At 36.8% G+C, this 18,948-nt stretch overlaps 1 protein-coding gene across 13 annotated transcripts in view; it reads right to left on the minus strand.

Moving 5' to 3' along the window:
* r3hdm2 (R3H domain containing 2) overlaps positions 1-18,948 on the minus strand; it is a 59,593-nt gene that overhangs the window by 17,819 nt on the left and 22,826 nt on the right. For 6 of the 13 annotated variants that reach the window (XM_028446119.1, XM_028446121.1, XM_028446123.1 and 3 more), the window contains exons 2-13: positions 11,308-11,396; positions 9,711-9,842; positions 9,162-9,383; positions 6,522-6,563; positions 6,078-6,164; positions 5,814-5,937; positions 3,964-4,042; positions 3,166-3,225; positions 2,729-2,869; positions 884-992; positions 525-620; positions 370-419 (exon numbers count right to left, since the gene is read on the minus strand). In XM_028446119.1, the coding sequence (XP_028301920.1) occupies positions 370-419; positions 525-620; positions 884-992; positions 2,729-2,869; positions 3,166-3,225; positions 3,964-4,042; positions 5,814-5,937; positions 6,078-6,164; positions 6,522-6,563; positions 9,162-9,320 (947 nt within the window). In that variant the 5' untranslated portion in view covers positions 9,321-9,383; positions 9,711-9,842; positions 11,308-11,396. Of the gene's footprint in view, positions 1-369; positions 420-524; positions 621-883; positions 993-2,728; positions 2,870-3,165; positions 3,226-3,963; positions 4,043-5,813; positions 5,938-6,077; positions 6,165-6,521; positions 6,564-9,161; positions 9,384-9,710; positions 9,843-11,303; positions 11,397-18,948 lie in introns of all 13 variants that reach the window. The other 7 variants (XM_028446127.1, XM_028446126.1, XM_028446122.1 and 4 more) reach the window with 3 other exon arrangements.

The following is an 18,948-nucleotide window of genomic DNA, read 5'->3' on the forward strand; positions in this document are numbered from 1 at the left end:
GTCTTGTTGCATATTGTCTCAATATAAGTGGAACTAAATGCTGCTGCTGGCAAAACTACTTCCAAAATACAATATTTAAAATGCTGAAAGGTTTCTTTGGAAATCAAATATGGGAAAATAAATAATTTATATGGCTTAAAAAATTCACTTTACAGAGAAATTGTTATGCAACAAAATGTTTGCCAGGAAGATTAATTTGTAAACATGCTTCTGTTTGATGCTCTTCTTGGGCCCTGCACAGCTACATTTAGAAGCTATATCCCAACCAAAGAGATAATGAAGACGTAGTCTTTAAAGAGAAACAACACAATCTCTAACATTTATACATTTTATAAAACATGTATACTTTCTAAAATGATTAATTCTTACCTGTTGTCATTGATGTATCCGTTTTGAGAAGACTGTAAAAAAAAGGACACCTGCACATTATGAAAAGCATTATTCTTTTGCGAGTACTATTGATTTACTAGTGATCTGCCCCTCTACTCAGGGGACCATCTGTACTGTCCACAGTTGATGCTTACTTCTCGGGCAAAGATCCGGTCTCGTACCCTCTGATACTCTTCCTCTCGCTCTTCAATCGACTTGCTACGCCTTCCGTCCTGCAGTGGCACTCGAATCTTACAATTGGTAAGACAGAAAAAACATAAGGCCACGTTTGATGTGAAATTTAATGTTGGATTATAATGGTCCGATATCAATGTAATCTAGAAAAGATAGTCATCACACTACTAGTAATACTACTGTGTTAAGGCTATAGGGTAGACAAGTCATTTTTGTGGGTCATGAACTGATGTCTGAGGTAATATACATTATTTCTTCAAAATCAGACCAATGTTTTATGTATGAGAAGAAAAATATGAAGTGAAAATGCACACCCTACCTGATTATCATCTTTGTCCATGCTAGCATCATCTCTCTTCAGGATGAATTTCTTCTGGAAGTCCATATTGCGCTCATCTTTGATGTGTTCAGAAAACCGTTGTTCTGGGCTGTGAAGTAAGTACAGGACATAAAGTTAATACAAACTGTTAATATACAGTATATCTGTTGTATTAATTCATTTCAGTAACACTTTACTTTAAGTTGTATAAACAAGGCTGGCAATACGCTGTCATTATCATAAATAAGGTGTCATGAAGGTCATTAACTGTCATTTGCTAAATTATGACAACTTTGGAGCTATGTTGGCATTTTTTGGGTTAGGTGGAGAGATCTAGTGGGGTTAGGTAGGGTTCGGGGTTAGGGTAATGAAGGGTTAAGGTAACTAACAGGTGTCATGTCATAATAATGACCGTGCAATGTCAGCCTTTATGTAGAAAACTTCAAGTAAAACAATACCTTCATTTCTAAGTAAAACACTTGAAGTCATATTGAAGTCAGACAATGGTTTTTAAAGCTCCAACAAAACATTCTGTTGTTCAAACCTCTACTTTTTGTATTACCCAGAACTCATCCACCAAACCATTCATCGTGTCATTAAAATTTGTAATAGGTAAAAAAAAACAAAAACTAAAAGCTGTTAGATCCTAGCATTTAAATGATCAACCTTTCAGCCCATGTAAATTTGTGTCTTAATGTGATCTTAAAAGCAGTAAAGCATACAACACTCAGTTCACACTAATTAGGCTTATAATGATTATCATAGGCAAATTCAACCCACATTGGTGCACTCTGCAATACTAGTGATATGTGATTACAGAATCTCTTCTGGTACTGGTCACACTGCCCTAAGCAGACCAGATACTATCATACACTGATAACATTTGTCAAGGCCTCTTCTCAGAGACTCATTGTTATGTTTAGCGCTATCAGCATCATACAAAACTCTGAGAGCACAGAACAACTACAGATTCATTGGGACACAAACACACACGGAAACCTCTGAATCCCAGAATGGTGTGCCTCTAAAACCCTTTCACCAAATAAACCGTGACCGCATCTGACCAGTAAACCCTACAACTTGACTCAGTCTCAGCACAACAACTAGTTCAAACTTTTCTTGTTATATTTTAGATAAGTTCTCTCAGAAAGTATTCAGAGATAATCCTCCTGCAAACACCATTATCTTCAGCTCCTCCAGAAAATATAAATACTATGATTGCATAATGAGACATAGCAATATTTGCGAGGCTAAGTAATTCAAATCCAGTTTTAAATCACAGCAATTTTCCTGCAACTACTTACTGATAGGCATCTGACACCATCACATGTGCATCTCTTTAAAGTCCTGTCTGGCCAACCCCTGACCTAAGGCGCCCGTTAACACTTAATGAGTTTTATTCTGTTATTCTGAATAGTAAAAAGTATTTCAATATTCATATGTTGGAAAAATGTCTTAAAAGTTCAAGGAGACTAATTATTTCTCACGTTCTCACTTTTACACAAGTGTTAGCTGCTGTTTTATAATCACAAATGCTAGGCAATTTTTATATTAAAAATAAATAAACTGCAATTTCTCGCAAATAGTTCAACCAATTCATTAACTTCACAATTTCTGGGAAATATTTTCATGAATTTTAGTTTGAGAATGCATTAATCACAAAAATGTGCAAAAAAAGGCTCAAAAACAGTTACACTGTATTACATTACTGGAAAAGATTGATTTCAAAATGTTTTCATGGTACTGTTACTGTTTCAGAACTAAAATCCCTTCTATAGGTTTGACAATACTACAAGTTGTAGGTGCAAACAGCTACATACATAAAAGTAACCAAAGTTCACTCACATGCGTGTGTTGCCAGTCTTGTTGATAATGACAGCTTTGCCGGTCTGATCCACATTATGGTCCATACCAAAGTAGGCAGCGACACGGTGCAGCAGCATACGATGATAAGAAGTCATCTGAGGAAACTTCTTATACTGGTTACTGAAATAAACAAAGTACAAGTACATTTTTATTCATTTTAAAATGTTGCATTTTTTTCACAAATCTCTACTGTTTTTAAAAATGACGTTAGTTATCTGAAACTTAAATTTATTTAGATTTATTCCAGTCTCTAAACTACAAAGTGCATTGGTGTTTCAAATTCTAATCGTGTGTTCAGTCATAAATATCCAGTTGTAATACAACACAATGTGACTCCTAGAAGATACATACAGTACGGTTATACAGAGATGATGAATGTTTATTAATAAAACAGTGTGTTGTAAAGTCGGACTTACTTGTCATCATTAATGAAGTCCAGGATATCTTGTTCTAGTTTTAGCAGCATCATTCGATCCCTAATGGGCCAAAGAGTTAAATAGGATGGGGGATGGGGAGTACACAGTAAGCATACAGTACATATTTGCCTTTATAATTATTTCCATGTCTTGTAACTTTATGACGCTTTCATCTAGACTCTTTAAAATGCATTTTTTAAGTAGCCTAGATGTCATATAGTCCAGCAATATAATGTAGTGTCTTTCTTTTCCCAATACCATTGTACACGACATGAGTGTTGCATTTATAGTCTGCGACAAGTTGAATATAAATACTATTAAATGTGCACTAAGGGAAATATGCTTGATTAGGATAATAGATAATGAGGACGTTTCCTTTGTCTAGCGCTTTGTGATATTAAACCTTTAAGTGCCAAAGAAGCATTGCCTCACAAAATGCTCCGTAACTCATTTTCCTACTTTCTAACAATCCATGCAAAAACTTATCGTTTCAAAACAAACGCCGTCTTGGTTTGTGTTTATCTTTAGATTTTTGAAGAAGAATCTTTTTAAAATGCACCTTCTGGGACAGAGTGCAGGAGGAGGAGCATAACTAGATCAGAGCACTGAATGTGGATGCGATTTTTATTATTCATATATTAATCAAACAAAGTCTACAGAACAACAGCTTCAGAATGTACTGAAACATAATACAATATTAAATGATATTGCACACACAAACTGTTAATAATTGTATAGTAGAAGTAATCATCATACATATATCATGTTTAAAGCCAGTCTGCTTTGGCTCTCTCATACCTGGGATTGTTTTTCAGTGTGTTGACCAAAAATTCGTGAACGTCGATGCCTGTTGAGTCTGTGTATTCTTGACTAGAGTCTGTTAAAAAAATAGGAAAATGTTAGAGAAAGAAAACATTCAAATGCAGGCTGGGATTACATTAACCTTTGTACCATAAACACAAAATAATTTTTCATTATTAGCATTTGTAATGTATTTGACGTTAAACTCAGTGTGAACTTTTTAAGTTTAAAACTGTGTATAAAAATAGAACAAAAAAAAAAAAAAAAAAAACTTTTCCACTGCCAGATTTCATGCCAGTCTGAACCTAGAACTACACAGCTAATATACAGTAGGGTAATCATTATCATGATATCCTTTAAGAAAGATCCATACAGTTTACACACCATAGACTGTTTATGGTCAAAACACACTTCCTTTGCTGAAAAAAAAAATCACTTTATAATGGTTTTGCTACAGTGATATACATCCCTTTAGCCTCATTCAGAGGGCCCAAGTTGAAAAAGTTCTGTTTTCTCCCTCCTTTGTTATTCCACATTTTGTAAAAAGTCAGCTCAAAACAAACAAGTTGGATTTTGCCTGGCAGGTGATGTCACCTACTGCAAAGTCCTGCTCCTGACAATCCTCTCTCTTCCTAACATGAACATAACACACGCCTCCTTGAATGTGAGCTACTCCCTATCAAACTATCTTACAGCTAAAACAAAGACTGCGGTTTAATGTAGAATATATGTTACACTTTGTCATATATGTAAACGCAAACTGCACTACTGGATGCCCAAACTGCACTACTTTTTCTGCTGCCGATCGTGTTGGGAGTCACTGCTTAGAGCCACGGCCTTTGTTTACACCCATCAGCTGTTAGCACTCCGTGCTAATGCTACACGAGCCTATGCAGAGAGACCCGACATCTCTCGTTAACTGGATGTAGAGCGGGGATGTTTACAGATTCGTGGCCCACAGCGCTTACACAGTAACACCGGACTCGTTTGTGGAATTAGATGACTTCTAACTTTTACGGAGTAATAGGACGACAGAGCGGAAAGGAGAGTCTGGCTCTCACACACAAAACTGACATTGTTTTTCACACCAAACGTGACTGCAGTCATTCTCCATCACATTAGTAAACAGTGTGTGTGTGTGTCGGTGTAGCTGCTGCAGCTGTCTGTCTGTAGCTTCAACAAGATGCGCTAACGTGATGAAACACCCCCCTCCTGCACTCACTCTCTGCAACCGCAGCGTTAAAAATGCTTAAATAATTTGGAAATTGTTTGGCTTCAGAATGTCACTGTGTGCACGCTGGTCTCCGTGTGTGATGACGTAAACAGAACTCAAAACAACTCCGTTGTGAAATTACCGTCACACTGCACGTTTATTGTAAGCAGGGGAGGCTCAAACACTGCTTATATGTCGTTTCAGATGTGACGGTAACAAAAAAGTGACATGAAGCGCCGTCCATTGCGCTCAGTAAAAACCAGGAAGAAGGCAGGACTCAACTCAGTGTGTATCACACTGAAGACACAGGGGGAGGTCTATGCAAATCCAGGGAAACACCCCCCCACAAAACAGAGCGTTGTCACAGAACCCATTTTTACTGGGTATTTAACCTGTTCTGTTGCTCAATTCATGTTATGTTTTGACCAAACACCAGCACACTTATGTCATTTAGACCACAGGGAACTGTTTTAAAAGGTGATTTTTTTTTTCCCCCTTTAACTGACCATCCTTTGGTGTATTTATAAAGTGATCTAAAGTTCTGTTTGTCAGACAAAAAAATCTCAGTTGATCAAGAGTGTGTGACAGCCTATAGCATGATAGAAGCCTATATCTAGCAATATTAGCATCTTGCCCCGTGAAAGCATCTTCCGTGGAGTCTTGTCCTTCTTTTCTTTCTCTTCATTTTCATAATCGTCCTTTGAAGATTTCTCCTCCTCTTTGTCTGATGGACAGCTAATGTGCAGCTGAATAATGTCCTGGAAAACCAAATTAAAATATAACTAAAATAGATGTCACTATTTCATTTAAATACCATACAAAAATCATTTATTAAAAAAAAAACTAAAAAACAACATATAATCCCATTAGTGATCAGTAAATCAAAGCCAAAAAGTACCGATTCTGGAGGTCCATCGTTAGAGAAAGGACCAGAAGACTCCTCACAAACTGCCAGACTTCGTACCAGCTTCATTTTAGCATTTGACTAAAACAAAGATTTACATACAGTGAAGAAAACATGGTTTTTTCAAGCAAAATAAAGTCAATATTATACAGTTAATATGAGATATTGTATGTACATCTTTAAAAATGAAATATCTATATATATACTGTTTGCTTGAGGGGGGCCCTTCAATGGTGAAGTTTGAATCATCTTTTCCATTATTCTAAAACATGTATTTTAGGCTGAATTATTTATAATGAATGAAAGTTTGGGCGTCCTGTCTCTCTGTTTTAGCCCTGTAGTAAACAAGCTACAAGTGCAACTAAGGAGCATGTTATCCATAGGTCAGAAGTATGAAGTAATTTAAGTAGAAATACATAGTGACTGCAAAACACTTACCTTGGCTCTTTTCCTTCCATGGCTGTGGTTAGGTGCTCTTTTCTAAAATAAAAAAAAAAAAGTAAGATCTGATTCAATATTAGACAGGAGAAGGCTTACACTATTAATTCATCTTAAGTAACAACTGTAATGCTGTTAAAGGGATCCTTCACTGTTTTTACAAATGTGACCTAAAACCTTTGAAATGTCCTCATCAGAAGATCTATATCTAACAAAACGCATTATTTTGCACCATATTCATTTGATTAACTTTTAAAAATGGGACTAGTTTGAGAGCCTGTGTGTCACCATGTTGAAATGTCATTGATGACCACTGAGTTCTATAGGAGGTGAAACATTCAAGATCATTTAGCAGCTTTTTCAGTCAAAATGACAACTTGTGCTGCTTTGGGTTGCTCTAAAAATCAGTAAAAGATAAAAAAGTCGATGTAAACCTCTTTTGTTTACCAAAATTTGATAAACAAAATCTGTACCCTGAAAAATTCTGTGACCGCAGGGGGCGACAGTTCCATCTCTGCTGTTTTGTAGACGGCTGAAAGGCTCTCAAACAGTAAACTAGTCCCATTTATAAAAGTTAATCAAACGAATATGGTGCAAAATAATGCGTTTTGTTAGGCATAGATCTTCTGATAAGGACATTTCAAAGGTTTTAGGACACATTTGCAAAAACAGTGGAGGATCCCTTTAAGACTTTTGTCAGTTATGGAGAACACTGCCAAGCAATTTCTATACATACAGGCAAAAATACAGCTTTAAGAACTATGACAATAATACCTTAGTATGGGGACAATGAATCGTTTAAAGAATCATGGCATACAATGACAATTTCAAATTAATTTATTTAGAAGATAAGCCCCTTGAGATGAATCATCTCATTTTCGAGGGGGTCCTCAATTCTGCATTAATTCAGATGCAAGCCCATAACCGATTACACATATTACAGCATGGAGTAGTTACATTTCCAGCTGGCTAAACTGTCAGTAAACGTCGCATCCGACTGATTTCATGCACTTCGGGCCACTGGCTGTGAAATTGGGGAACCAAAAACATGGAATGTTACACCAACTTAAAACATGATTGTTGTTGCACAGAACCTCAACAGAGTTTTCTCACATTCTCAGATGACTATGAAAATAACGAGGACCTTTATGGCTTCAGAGTGCTTTCAGATTGAAGAACAAGACTTAACTCCAATCTTACACAGGCCGATAGGGAATAATTCCACTCCGATTGAAGGTTTATCATCTACTAAAAAAATTTTGAGTCAATTATACTGTATAACATTTTGACAATGTTCTTAGTGTTTGTCTGTAATTAGTTAAGTCTAACTACTTCTAATTGTGCTTTGTCTTTTGGGGAAGTTTGTGGGATCTATTTGATATGTCATTAACTAAGGATGTCGCGATACCAAAGAGTTGACACATCAAAAAACGCTCTGATGCAATACGATGCCACAGACATATTTCTAAGATGAACAGATTCAATTTTATTTATTATTTAGCTTGTTTAAAGTTAAATAAGCAAAGTCAGCAGCTTTGTAAATACACTTATTTATGGTCCAAAATGCAACGCCAAAGTAGAACTCAGCAGCACTTGAGAAACAACCCACAGAGGGTAAAATTATAGAGAGACATTTCCAACTCTGAATGAGCAGTACTCATCTGTTGTTCTAAAAAATAAAATATTAAAAAAACAGGGTTCTGATTACTTTTTCCAGAGCTACAATATAGTTTAAGATCCTAGCCGGTGTTATGCTTTAAGTGGACACCATTTTAACCAGTGACTGACTTTGATTAGCACAGCTAGTCGCAGAGCAAAGCATTAAGCTGTTAAAGTGTTCAAATGTGAGAGTGATTTGTGTGCAAAGATGTTACACACAAACAACATTTTTCAGCGCAAGGTGGATTTGTCGCTTCAGCTGTAAACAGGAAGTGATGTACCCCCACCCTGCAGGTTGTTAATTTAGATGTATTTAGTTCCATCCTGAGAATTACAATTCCCGTTTTTTAAAGAAATATAAACTATAACAAATATAACAGTGGACACGTAAAATCCTATCACCACTTTTTTGGGAATCAAGACCACGCCAATAAGGAAAGCACAAAACCAATCAACCAATCAGCTGCTGCTTTCAACACTAAGTCACCAGTGCCACCTGCCCATTGTATTGCGTCACTGAATACACAAAGCTGAATACTTGTATTCCTACTTGAAGAAAGTAGTATCTGATATTCCTTTCATGAGCGTATTTCATTGAAAATCATGTGGACTCAACAGAGCTGATGATTGTAAAGAGTAAATAGTTCACTATCTTGACGATATCCAGACTTATCACTCAAAATAACTTGAGTAAGACTGTACTGAAGAAGACGTATGTTTATACCATATTCTTGGTGCCTTTTTTTGCCCCAAATATAAAATTAATAAAAGATAATAGGATGAAAGTATTAGATATGGTTTAAAACCACACACTTATTTTGTCATTATTGGCCACTGATCCTGAAATGGAATGAACGTGATCCTAAAAACCACTGCTTGTTGCTTTGCAAAGGGCTATTTTTGCTACATTTTATGACAATAACTAGTTCACAGTCCCATGACAACTAATGAACAATAATATCAAATATCAAATCTTCCTACTTGTGCATCCTGTTGAGCACACTCATCTGGCTCCAGGCCATCCCCACTTCCTTCCTTGGTGCTCTGTGGTTGAGGGGAAGTTTTGGCTCGGCTGCAGGGCTCAGCTAGTAGCCCACTCTCTCCCTCCTGCTGGATGTCTGTTGTCAGAATCAATGACATCTTCTTTGAGGAGAAGGAGAGGGTGGGAGTGGGGAGGGGATGGGGGGGATGACCCAGGAGAGGCTAACAAAGAAAAAATAAATTTTTAAAAGTTAGTTCAAGTTCAAGTTTCTTTATTGTCAAATATGCCCCATGTTAAACATACAGCACAGATGAAATTGCAATCCCCCCCCAACCCCCAGTGCAAACCTGCAGTGCATAAAAAGAGCACTTAAAACACAAAAACACACAACAAACACACAAAAAAAACAACTAGCAATACTATACAACAAATAACTTAACTAAAGACATTCGGACAACAAATAACGAACAACAGACAATCGACAGACAAGCCTTTCACAAGTACAAAAAAGGGCTTTTAATAAACAGAAAGGGAAATCACTCATTTACCTGTATCTGTGGAACAATGTGTGTTTAGTTGGAGTTGGAGAGGACTAGAGAACCCACTAAGGAAGTGTACTGGGTAGGGCTGCGGCAGCGGCCAAAGTGCAGTCCATAGCAAGCCTTAACCTTTAAGTAGGACTAGAAGAAAAACACACCAAATTTATAAGACGAGCATAAACAAGTGAAATAATGAGATGAACAGCCATGAGTTTTAGTACCATAGTATACAGAGATCTATGCAGACATTTTCCCAAGGAGCACAAATGAATGAGAGCTTCACTCCAGCATGTGAAAACCCATTAAATTTAACCCTAAACCACATGCTGCTGTTGTACCAGCCAGGTATCATGTGACATTTTCCTTATCTTAATTCTATGTGTGTGGGGGTCTGTGTGATGTTATTGGGGTTAAATTAAATTAAACTGGGCTTTAAGCCTTTATTCGTCATGTATATATGTTGTTACACATATATTGAAATTTGTCCTCTGCAATTTAACCCATCCCTGGGGAGCAGTCGGCAGCCATTTTGTGGCACCTGGGGAGCTGTTCAGGGTTAAGGGACTTGGTCAACATCCCACAGTGATGGCCCAGGTGAGGCTTGAACTGGGAACCCTCTGATTACAAGGCCAGCATCCCTAGGCCACCACTCCCCTGGATTGTTTGCGTGTGGTATTTTTAAATCTATGTATAAATAAAGCTTAAGTTGATTAAGGTTTTTATATTGTCGATCTGTTAGGCAAACAATAATTCATCAGCAGAGAGCCAAGCTTTCTGGTTTCCAGTATTAAAGCAGAATATGGGAGCGCCTCGCTCTACACTTCACTAGGATGTTCAGCTCCGTCACCACACAAAGTAAGTAGTCTAGTGATTAATGGTGTAAGGATATGTACGTTTGGTATTTATTGGTGATGCACCGAGAATTCTGCCAGCGCAAATATTTGGCAGAAAACCGAAAATGCCCTTTTGGGACATTTTCAGCCGAAAATCTTTGGTTAGTACATATTTAAAGCCATAAATGCAATAGTATTAATAATTTGTATGATCCTTCTTTCGGTGTTTCAGCCTTTTTTTTTTCATTTTCGGATTTGTTTAAGAATTTTATTTCGGTGCATTCCTAGAATTTATCTTTACTTGCACAGAGTGCGACTAAGATCTTTTTGCTGTTTGCAGGGATATTCTTTTTAGGCGCGAATGAGAGTGACTCGCTCACACTGTAGAGCCATGTCATATAATAATAACCACAAGAATCACATGAATGATGATTAACATAATTGAAAATAGGCAAGAACAGGTAATTTCAGCAATGCTTTGGAAAACCGCTAGTCTCAGCGCCTACAAAAAAAGATTAGCTATACAATGTAGTCTATCAGTTTAAGTGAACACAGGCACAAATATTTTCATCACAGAACAACACTTTTACTTCCCATTCAAAAAAGTATAAACATATATATATATACAGGGATTCTGATAGTAGAACTTTTAAAACATGCATCTTAGTTGACTTTGTAAAGAATGCAAGGCAAAATCCAAAAGAATGATGGTGATCGGGTGAAATCAGGAAGCAGTAATAAGCTTTCTAGATAATAGGGAGAGGTTTACCCACAGGCCAGCCAGTGTCTCAATGGTCCTTGGGGCCCTCTTCTCTCTCTGGCGATCAGTGCAGCAGCATGATTTGTCCTCCAGCTGGAAGCCCTGAGCACCCAAAACAAAGAAGGAAAAAGGAAGACACGGATGACGTCATGTTTCACACATTGAGTGACTCATCACTACTGCGCTGCTGCTGCTGCTGATTCTACTGGAGGGAGACGAATAAAGCTCAGAACATACTGACACAGGTTTTAAAAGTGAATGCACTATTAAGGAAATTATGCTTTATCTTTCTCAAACTGCATATTTTTGTATTGTCCGTCAGCTCACTTTCATGGAAATGGTGATTTTAGAAGAAAAAAAAAAGCAAAAAGAATCAGACAAGCACTCATAGCACAGGTGTGGAAATTTCCACTTTTTGTGCATTATCGGAAGATTAAACCTTTAGAAACTCAATGTGAGAAAATGTAAACATGGATTAAAAAAAACTAAATTTCACGAGGTAACGATGAGGTCTTAGTGGGAGGAAAGTATGACAGGGAAATTTGTGAATTGGCAGCAGTCGAAGGGTGCTTATGAATAAACCAGCTATACATATTCGTTCCTCCTCCACCCATTTCTACTTCATGTTCTCTCAGTTCTCGAATCAACACCCCTCCAGCTTTGCTCAACACACACACACCAGCCCACAGGGTTGCCTAGGAGATGGCAACGTCATTCTCAACTGCTGCCATTTGTGTTGAGAGAGCACCATTGAGAGGAATGATATTAAAAATAAATACATGAATTGCACTGTGCACAGAGAGAAAGAGGAAGTGAAAGACAGAAAAAAAAAAGAGTACAAATAAAGGTAAAAGTGCAGTGTCCCATAACTGGACATACATCAAAATTTGAAATACATTTGCTCAAAACTTTAGGTCCAGATAGGCTTCCCCAAAATCCTTGTTTCGGAATAAAAGTGTTGGTATTGAATACTGCAAAATACATTTTTGGCTAATGATTTCCCTTTGCAATAGTATTGTATAATATAAGTCTCTCCAGAAAATCCAAAAATCTTAGTAGCAGCACTACAAATCTTTGCCAGATTAGTTGAGTTTTTAAGTGACTCAATATTCTAATTTAAACAACTCACATTCTCTGCAAATATCTTAAAAAAACAGGTAAAACGTATTAGGAATGATTAGTTATATCAAACTACAATTAAATAGGGATGTGAATCTGTGGGTGTCTCACGATTTGAATCCGATTCAATTCAGAATCGATTCTCGGGGGGAGGGGGGGGTTCCCTTAATGCCCCCCCATTTAATACCGCCTGACGCCGACTCTGGTCTCTACATATGCTTGTGAGTATGATTAAGTGTACTGTTTCATAACACTAAGACTGTGTTTGAGAAAGTTAAGTATAAACGGTGTGTGATATAAATCGCAGTAAATGTTAGCAGGAGCATATACATGGGTTTTCCCATAGATGTTAGCATGAAGCTAGCTGACTTTTTGTATAGTGGTATTTTATATTTATGAGAACACTAATATATCTTTGTATGTTCAGTTTACAGTGTTTCCTGAATAAAGACTAAGTGGATCTTCTGAATCAGAGTTTTTGTTGAAGGAAAAAAAAAAAAATATATATATATATATATATATATAGATGATTTTAGAAGTTCATGAATTGATTCCAAATTGTGGATGATTAGACTCGCGATTTTTATGTGAATTGTTTTTCACTCCCTCCCCTACAATTAATGCACAAATGCTGCTTCAAGCAGATTGGTTACAGCTCATTACATATTTAGTTACAGTACATAATTTGATAAATTAGACACACTATTTACAAACCCTGACTATCTGTCAGGTGTACGGAAAGACAAACTAACAAGTGACCACAAGCACACGCTACTTTTAATAAATAAAAGCCAGCAGGATTCAAGAAAAATGTTAATGATGACTCTTGGTGACAAAAAAAACCACAAGACAGATACCAAGTATGAAAGTTAAACACAATAAATAGACTTTGCAATGAATAACAAAATCTGAATGCATTATCCTCCATATTTGTTAATGTTCAGTCTGAAACTATAACACCACAAAGCATGCTGGAAATGTTGCATTCCAGATGTTGTAACAAGATAGTTGCACAAGTTATTTTTTTTTTTTAAGTTTTAGTTATTTCTTCAAGGAAATGAGTCAAAAAGGTAGAAATTACCAAAACTTAGTCATTTCACTTGACAACTAAAAGAAATTAGTTAATTATAATTTATGAACCTATGTAATTATTCTACAACTCAAAATCATTTTTCTTGGTGAAAGAATACATATTTGGCAAGCGATGGAATAGGCTTATTGTGCCATAGATGTGCAGGTAGTTCATACTTGTGCTAGTGAGATACAACAGTCTTAGTGTCCAGTGAGTGTGCATGACCATTGCAAACCCTTGGGGCAGTTAAACAAAAGGTTTTCAGCAGATTTAGGCGCACGGTCAAATTTAGCCGCTGTCAAGTGGAGTCGGGGTCTGTGTAATAGTTAGCATCAAAGTAAGCCAGAAAAATGAAAGGTATTTAGCAGAGCAGTCAGTTAAGGCAAAGGGAAAACTGCTTTGTGCCGAGATTTTACATCACTTTTAATCTAAATGAAAGCAGACATCCCATAGACTTGTGATATAAGTAAAAAAATAAATAAATAAAATCATTTAAAAGTGTATAATTTACTGCAGCAGAACAGAAACTATTAAGTTCTTGCTATAGTGACTTTTTTCATAAATGAAATTAAAAGGAGATTATAATACACCTATATAGAGAAGTAAAAGAAAGAAATGAACTGGACTGAACACTGGTGGAATAAACCGAGTGAGCATGAAAAACTCAGACAACAGGAGGCGAGCTGGCCACAGCAAGCACAACCCAGCTCAGCGCCTCTATTCAGGAGCACACTGCGCCTGTTTGACATCAGGGAGAACCCATTTCATAACGGGCCACACACACACGCACACACACACTAAAGACAGATTTTCTGCAAGCTCATTGTTACGCATTCCATCCTTGAAAGCTGCGTAGTTAATGTGCACCAAAGCCTGTCCATGTCAGAGAGGATTCCCCCTTCCTTTAGATGCAAAATCCCACATTATGAGGAGACAAGGAGCATTGGCCATGCTTACAGTACTTGACTTAACTACTTCAGAATTTCTGAATTATAGCAGAGTTGATATATCTCAACATTTTGTGATTCCACAAAATAAAATAGGTGTAGGGTACATTTGATTTTTGGCAACAAAGAAACCTTAACAAAACAAAATGCAAAGGTTGAAAAAACAAACATGGAGAGAGATTGGCACACTCAAACGGAAGACAAGGTTTCTCTTTTTCCATCTCATGTGTCCTTCATCTCCGTTACCCTCTCTCTTGTTTCTTTCAATGCGATGAGGATACCCCTTTCAGCCTCCGCCCTTTCCGTGTCAACTCCTCCCCTCAATGTGTCTCTCTTTCCACCCACAGTCTTAGCTCTCTCTACCACTCTTGCTCTTCTTACCGTGTTTTCTTAAATTGTCAGGCTTGCTGCTGACGCCATCCTCCTCCACTCAGCCTGCCCACTCAGTCCTGTGGGACGAACTATGACTCATTCGCTCCATTCTTCCCTCATGCTCCTCCCCTGTATAACTTACCTTCCTATATTTCTTTAGCTCACTGTTGTTCCAACCAAAAAATTAAGATCAAGAATGATGCATGAGGACAAACATGAAGAAATCCATGGTAATGGAGGAAAAGAGGAACACCCCTTTTCACAATAGCAAAAAGAGAGCTAATAATGAACACTATTGCTGAATCAAAAGATCACATTTTTGAAATATGAGTGCCAAAAAGTGAACAAGATCTATAGATGCAATATTTAGAACTGATATCTTCAGTATAATTGCATCCTAGTGCTTTCCTGGTTACATGTGGTTCACCATTGAAGAGTAATAAAAGAAGACCACATACACGAGAAACAGAAAGAGAGAGGGGGGAGAGAAAGAGACACAATGAATGAACAGATCCATTGAGAATCTTTTGAGACAAATAACAGAAGTCAAAGATAAAGAGAAAAACAGTCATCCAAAAGCTAAAACAAGAGACAATAACAATGCAAATTTAGGCTTGGATATAATGTATAGGCCAAATAAACAATTGGCACTTGCAATCATTACATCCCAATCAGGTTGATAAGGTGCTTCAGTTTTTGCACAAATACTGCCAACAGGCATACCATTCTGTGAATGCTGCCTCATTAAACAGAAAAATACAATCTACAGATTCAGTTAGACATTGAAAAGCAGAGGAGAGTATTAAGGGTATAGCGATTCAAACCCTGCTTTGAAAAGATGTGCAATGCCAAAAGTGCGTATTTGGATAAAAGAAAATCCTGTAAAAAAAAAAGTAAATAAAATAAGATTTTGACTGAAATAAATAAAAATCAGTGCAATTTATTGTATCTAATTTCTTTTTGTAAATAGTTAATTTATTGTGCTGCTGTTTTAATGATGTCAATATTACTAAATTTATTATTGTTTATCGGGTTATTATTGTTACTTTGTAGCCATATGCTGTGTTTTAACATGTTTCCTGGTAAATTGATGCAACCATATTCATCTTGTTGTTTAAAGGTGTTTTAGGTTGTTTTTTAATGTATGTAAAGTTTATGTTAATCATTGCACTTCAAATAGTTTTTTAGTTTTCTTTAATTTCATCAAGCATGCAATCTTATGCAGATGTGCACATGTAACAACTGTATAAACATATAATAATCTTTATAACTGAGGATGAAATTTGGTTATTCCTAGAAAATTGCGGTTTTTCAATTCGAGGGCAAGTCGGAGTATCAATACAGGAAAGTACGGCTGGGCATCGTCAGGTACCTTGCGATACGATACTATCACAATGGTTTTTTTTCCCACGATAATGATATTATCAAGATACAGCGATAATCAATATATTGCGAGGAATTTCACCTACGATACATTATGATATCGGTGTCACTGAAGAAATTCAGAATTTATTGACTGCACCGAATCAATTTCACATGAATGACAGCCAAGTAAAACAAAGTGTATACTGCACAGTGACTCTTCTTAACACGCACTGACCACAACTAGTCCAATGTCCTTGTGTTATGTTTAAGTCTTTAAGGAAAAACCGATACAAAATAATGCTATATTTGTTGTCATTTTGTGATGTTTTTAAGCTGCATTCACACCGATGAGCAAACGAATCCTAAAGCGTTTCAACGTTTTGTCCTCCTCACCTCTTCTGACCACAGAAATAATCTATTTAAGACGATAGTCATGTCCACCACCAGGGAGGAAGCTTTGTTGCCACCCCGGCACATACTTAAGGGTTTACATCTCCCAACAGTTCTATATACCTTGAACCAGACAGGCTGTTATATACAGCTTTGATTGACATGAAAGCTGTTTATTGCAACCTATGGCTCCAAATCCAACAAGCTTGGAACTCGTTCCTGGAACCCCAAGCTCTAGCTTAGAAAAAGCCAGCACTGGTCCACCAACGGGTCTTTATTACATCTGGTCACTACTGGGATTTGTTTTTTTTTGTTAAAGTTAGAGAGCTTAAACAGCTCTTTAAGATTGAGTTTGAACACATGACAAATTATTCAATTATCCTTTACTGTCCATCTATTCTTTAAGATATTTACTGTCAAACATAATTTTAAAAGCCTCATCTATATTAAGCAGTTCAATTAAATGTGTACACTAATTTTGGTGTATATATGTTGAAACTTTCTTGTGATCTACCTGAGTTTGCAACAATGAATTGGTTGAAAATGAAATTTTGTGGCCGCATCTCTTACGTAATTTTCTGGCTTCCTTTTTAGTGTGAGGAGCAGGGAGTGGAGAAAGATGCTGTAAGAGAGAGAGGAAAGCAAAAAAGAGAGAGTTGGAAAAGCAAGGGGTGGCTAATGAGACAGGAAGAAATTCTCAATGATGAAACAATCTGCACTCTTAAGTGATTGGACCAGATTTCCACCAATGGGAGGACCAGCTCCATGGAAACAAGCTCTGTCACCAAGAGAAAAGCAGCCATATTGCTCAACACCCCCATATTTTTCCTCTCCTTTACTTTCTCACGACCCCCACCCACTTCCCCCAATTACAAAGCCTAATGTATCTTTCACCGGGTGCTCACATACAACAATCAAAAACTGCACACAAAAATGGAAACATATCAAAAACACACAGCAAGCTCATGTTGTCTTAACGTCACAGCCCAGGCACACAGGTGCAATAACACAACAAACAAACAAGGCTTGCACAATGCAGATTAATACATGCATTTAATGGGGCTTTGAGTGACTCATTCTCCAGTTTTTTAAGGCTACCTAAAGGATTTCTTTTCGCACACAGGTTACAGTTCTGTACTTAACCGGAGATGGCTTGTGAGTCATTTTAACCAAACATACTAATGTTTTAGAATTGGGACAAATACCTACTGCTAGGCAGTATGACAAAAAAATCAAATCAGTTTTTTTTTTTTACTGTATCGGTTTTCAAGGTATGATATTTTTCTCTTTTTTTTGTTTCCACTGGATGTTTTTCCTCTAGATGTTACCCAATTTTCTTTTTTCCTTATCGTTATTCAACAAACTTCACTCATCAAAAAGATACAAAAAATAAAAAGAGAAAAGAAACACTAACCAAATATCCAATTGATTTTTTAATGTTATAGATAATTACTGCAGTAAATGGGCATAGAATTGATATTATAAAAAAATGCTAGTATTTGGTATGAATTGGTTTACCGCTCAGCATTACAAATACTGCTCTATAAAAGCAAGGAATCTCTGTCTGTGTGTGTGTTCCTCAAATATCTCTACGGATCAGGATCAGACTGACCTGAGAGTTTCAACATGGCTGCTTGGTTCAAGGGTGTGTGGCATAAAGTCATTGACTTCTTCTATAAAATATATGTGGCATTTCACGGTTTCTTCCAGAGAACAGAAACTTTGAATTCTGTTTTTCCTTGCAGATGCCGGTATTTCACCTAAACAGATTTGGCCTTTGAAAAAGGTGCTTTGCAAAAAGTTATTACAAACATCTAATTTTTCCCCAAATTGGTGTTTATTGGTTTTAACAAATTACCTCTTCAATTGTAGCAATGTAACGCTATTTACCGCAATCCATGTAGTTGAGCAGCAAGCAACATGGAAAAAAGATGACAACACCCCTCCAGCAGATTTTTATACCAAAGGACTAATTTAACGTCAACTCTAAACTTGACATTTATTGTCTTAGCAGTAGGAATGTCTGAAACTCCTTTCTTCCATAGAAAGCAAACACACTCAAATGTGTGTACACACCAATACCAATTACCGTTATGGTATCTATTAATGCAAATAATGCGATTGACTAGAAAAATGAAAAAGAAAAGCCATGGTTGTATATTTTAATTATGCCAGTTATTATATGCGCTGTGTTTACTTTATGTGATTATATAGGCAAAAGCAGTCACAGATTAATGAGGCTACATTGCATTTTCTCCACAAGCAGGTGTAGCAGCTCAACTGCTGGCAGTGTTTAAAGCAGCAGTTGATTGATATTTTATTCATTGGCTTGCAATGACTCATCACAGCGGTATTGGTTTATTTTAGTTTACATCTGAAAATGTAATGT

The sequence above is a fragment of the Gouania willdenowi genome, chromosome 5, assembly GCF_900634775.1.
Source record: "Gouania willdenowi chromosome 5, fGouWil2.1, whole genome shotgun sequence".
In the NCBI taxonomy this organism is placed as follows: domain Eukaryota; kingdom Metazoa; phylum Chordata; class Actinopteri; order Blenniiformes; family Gobiesocidae; genus Gouania; species Gouania willdenowi.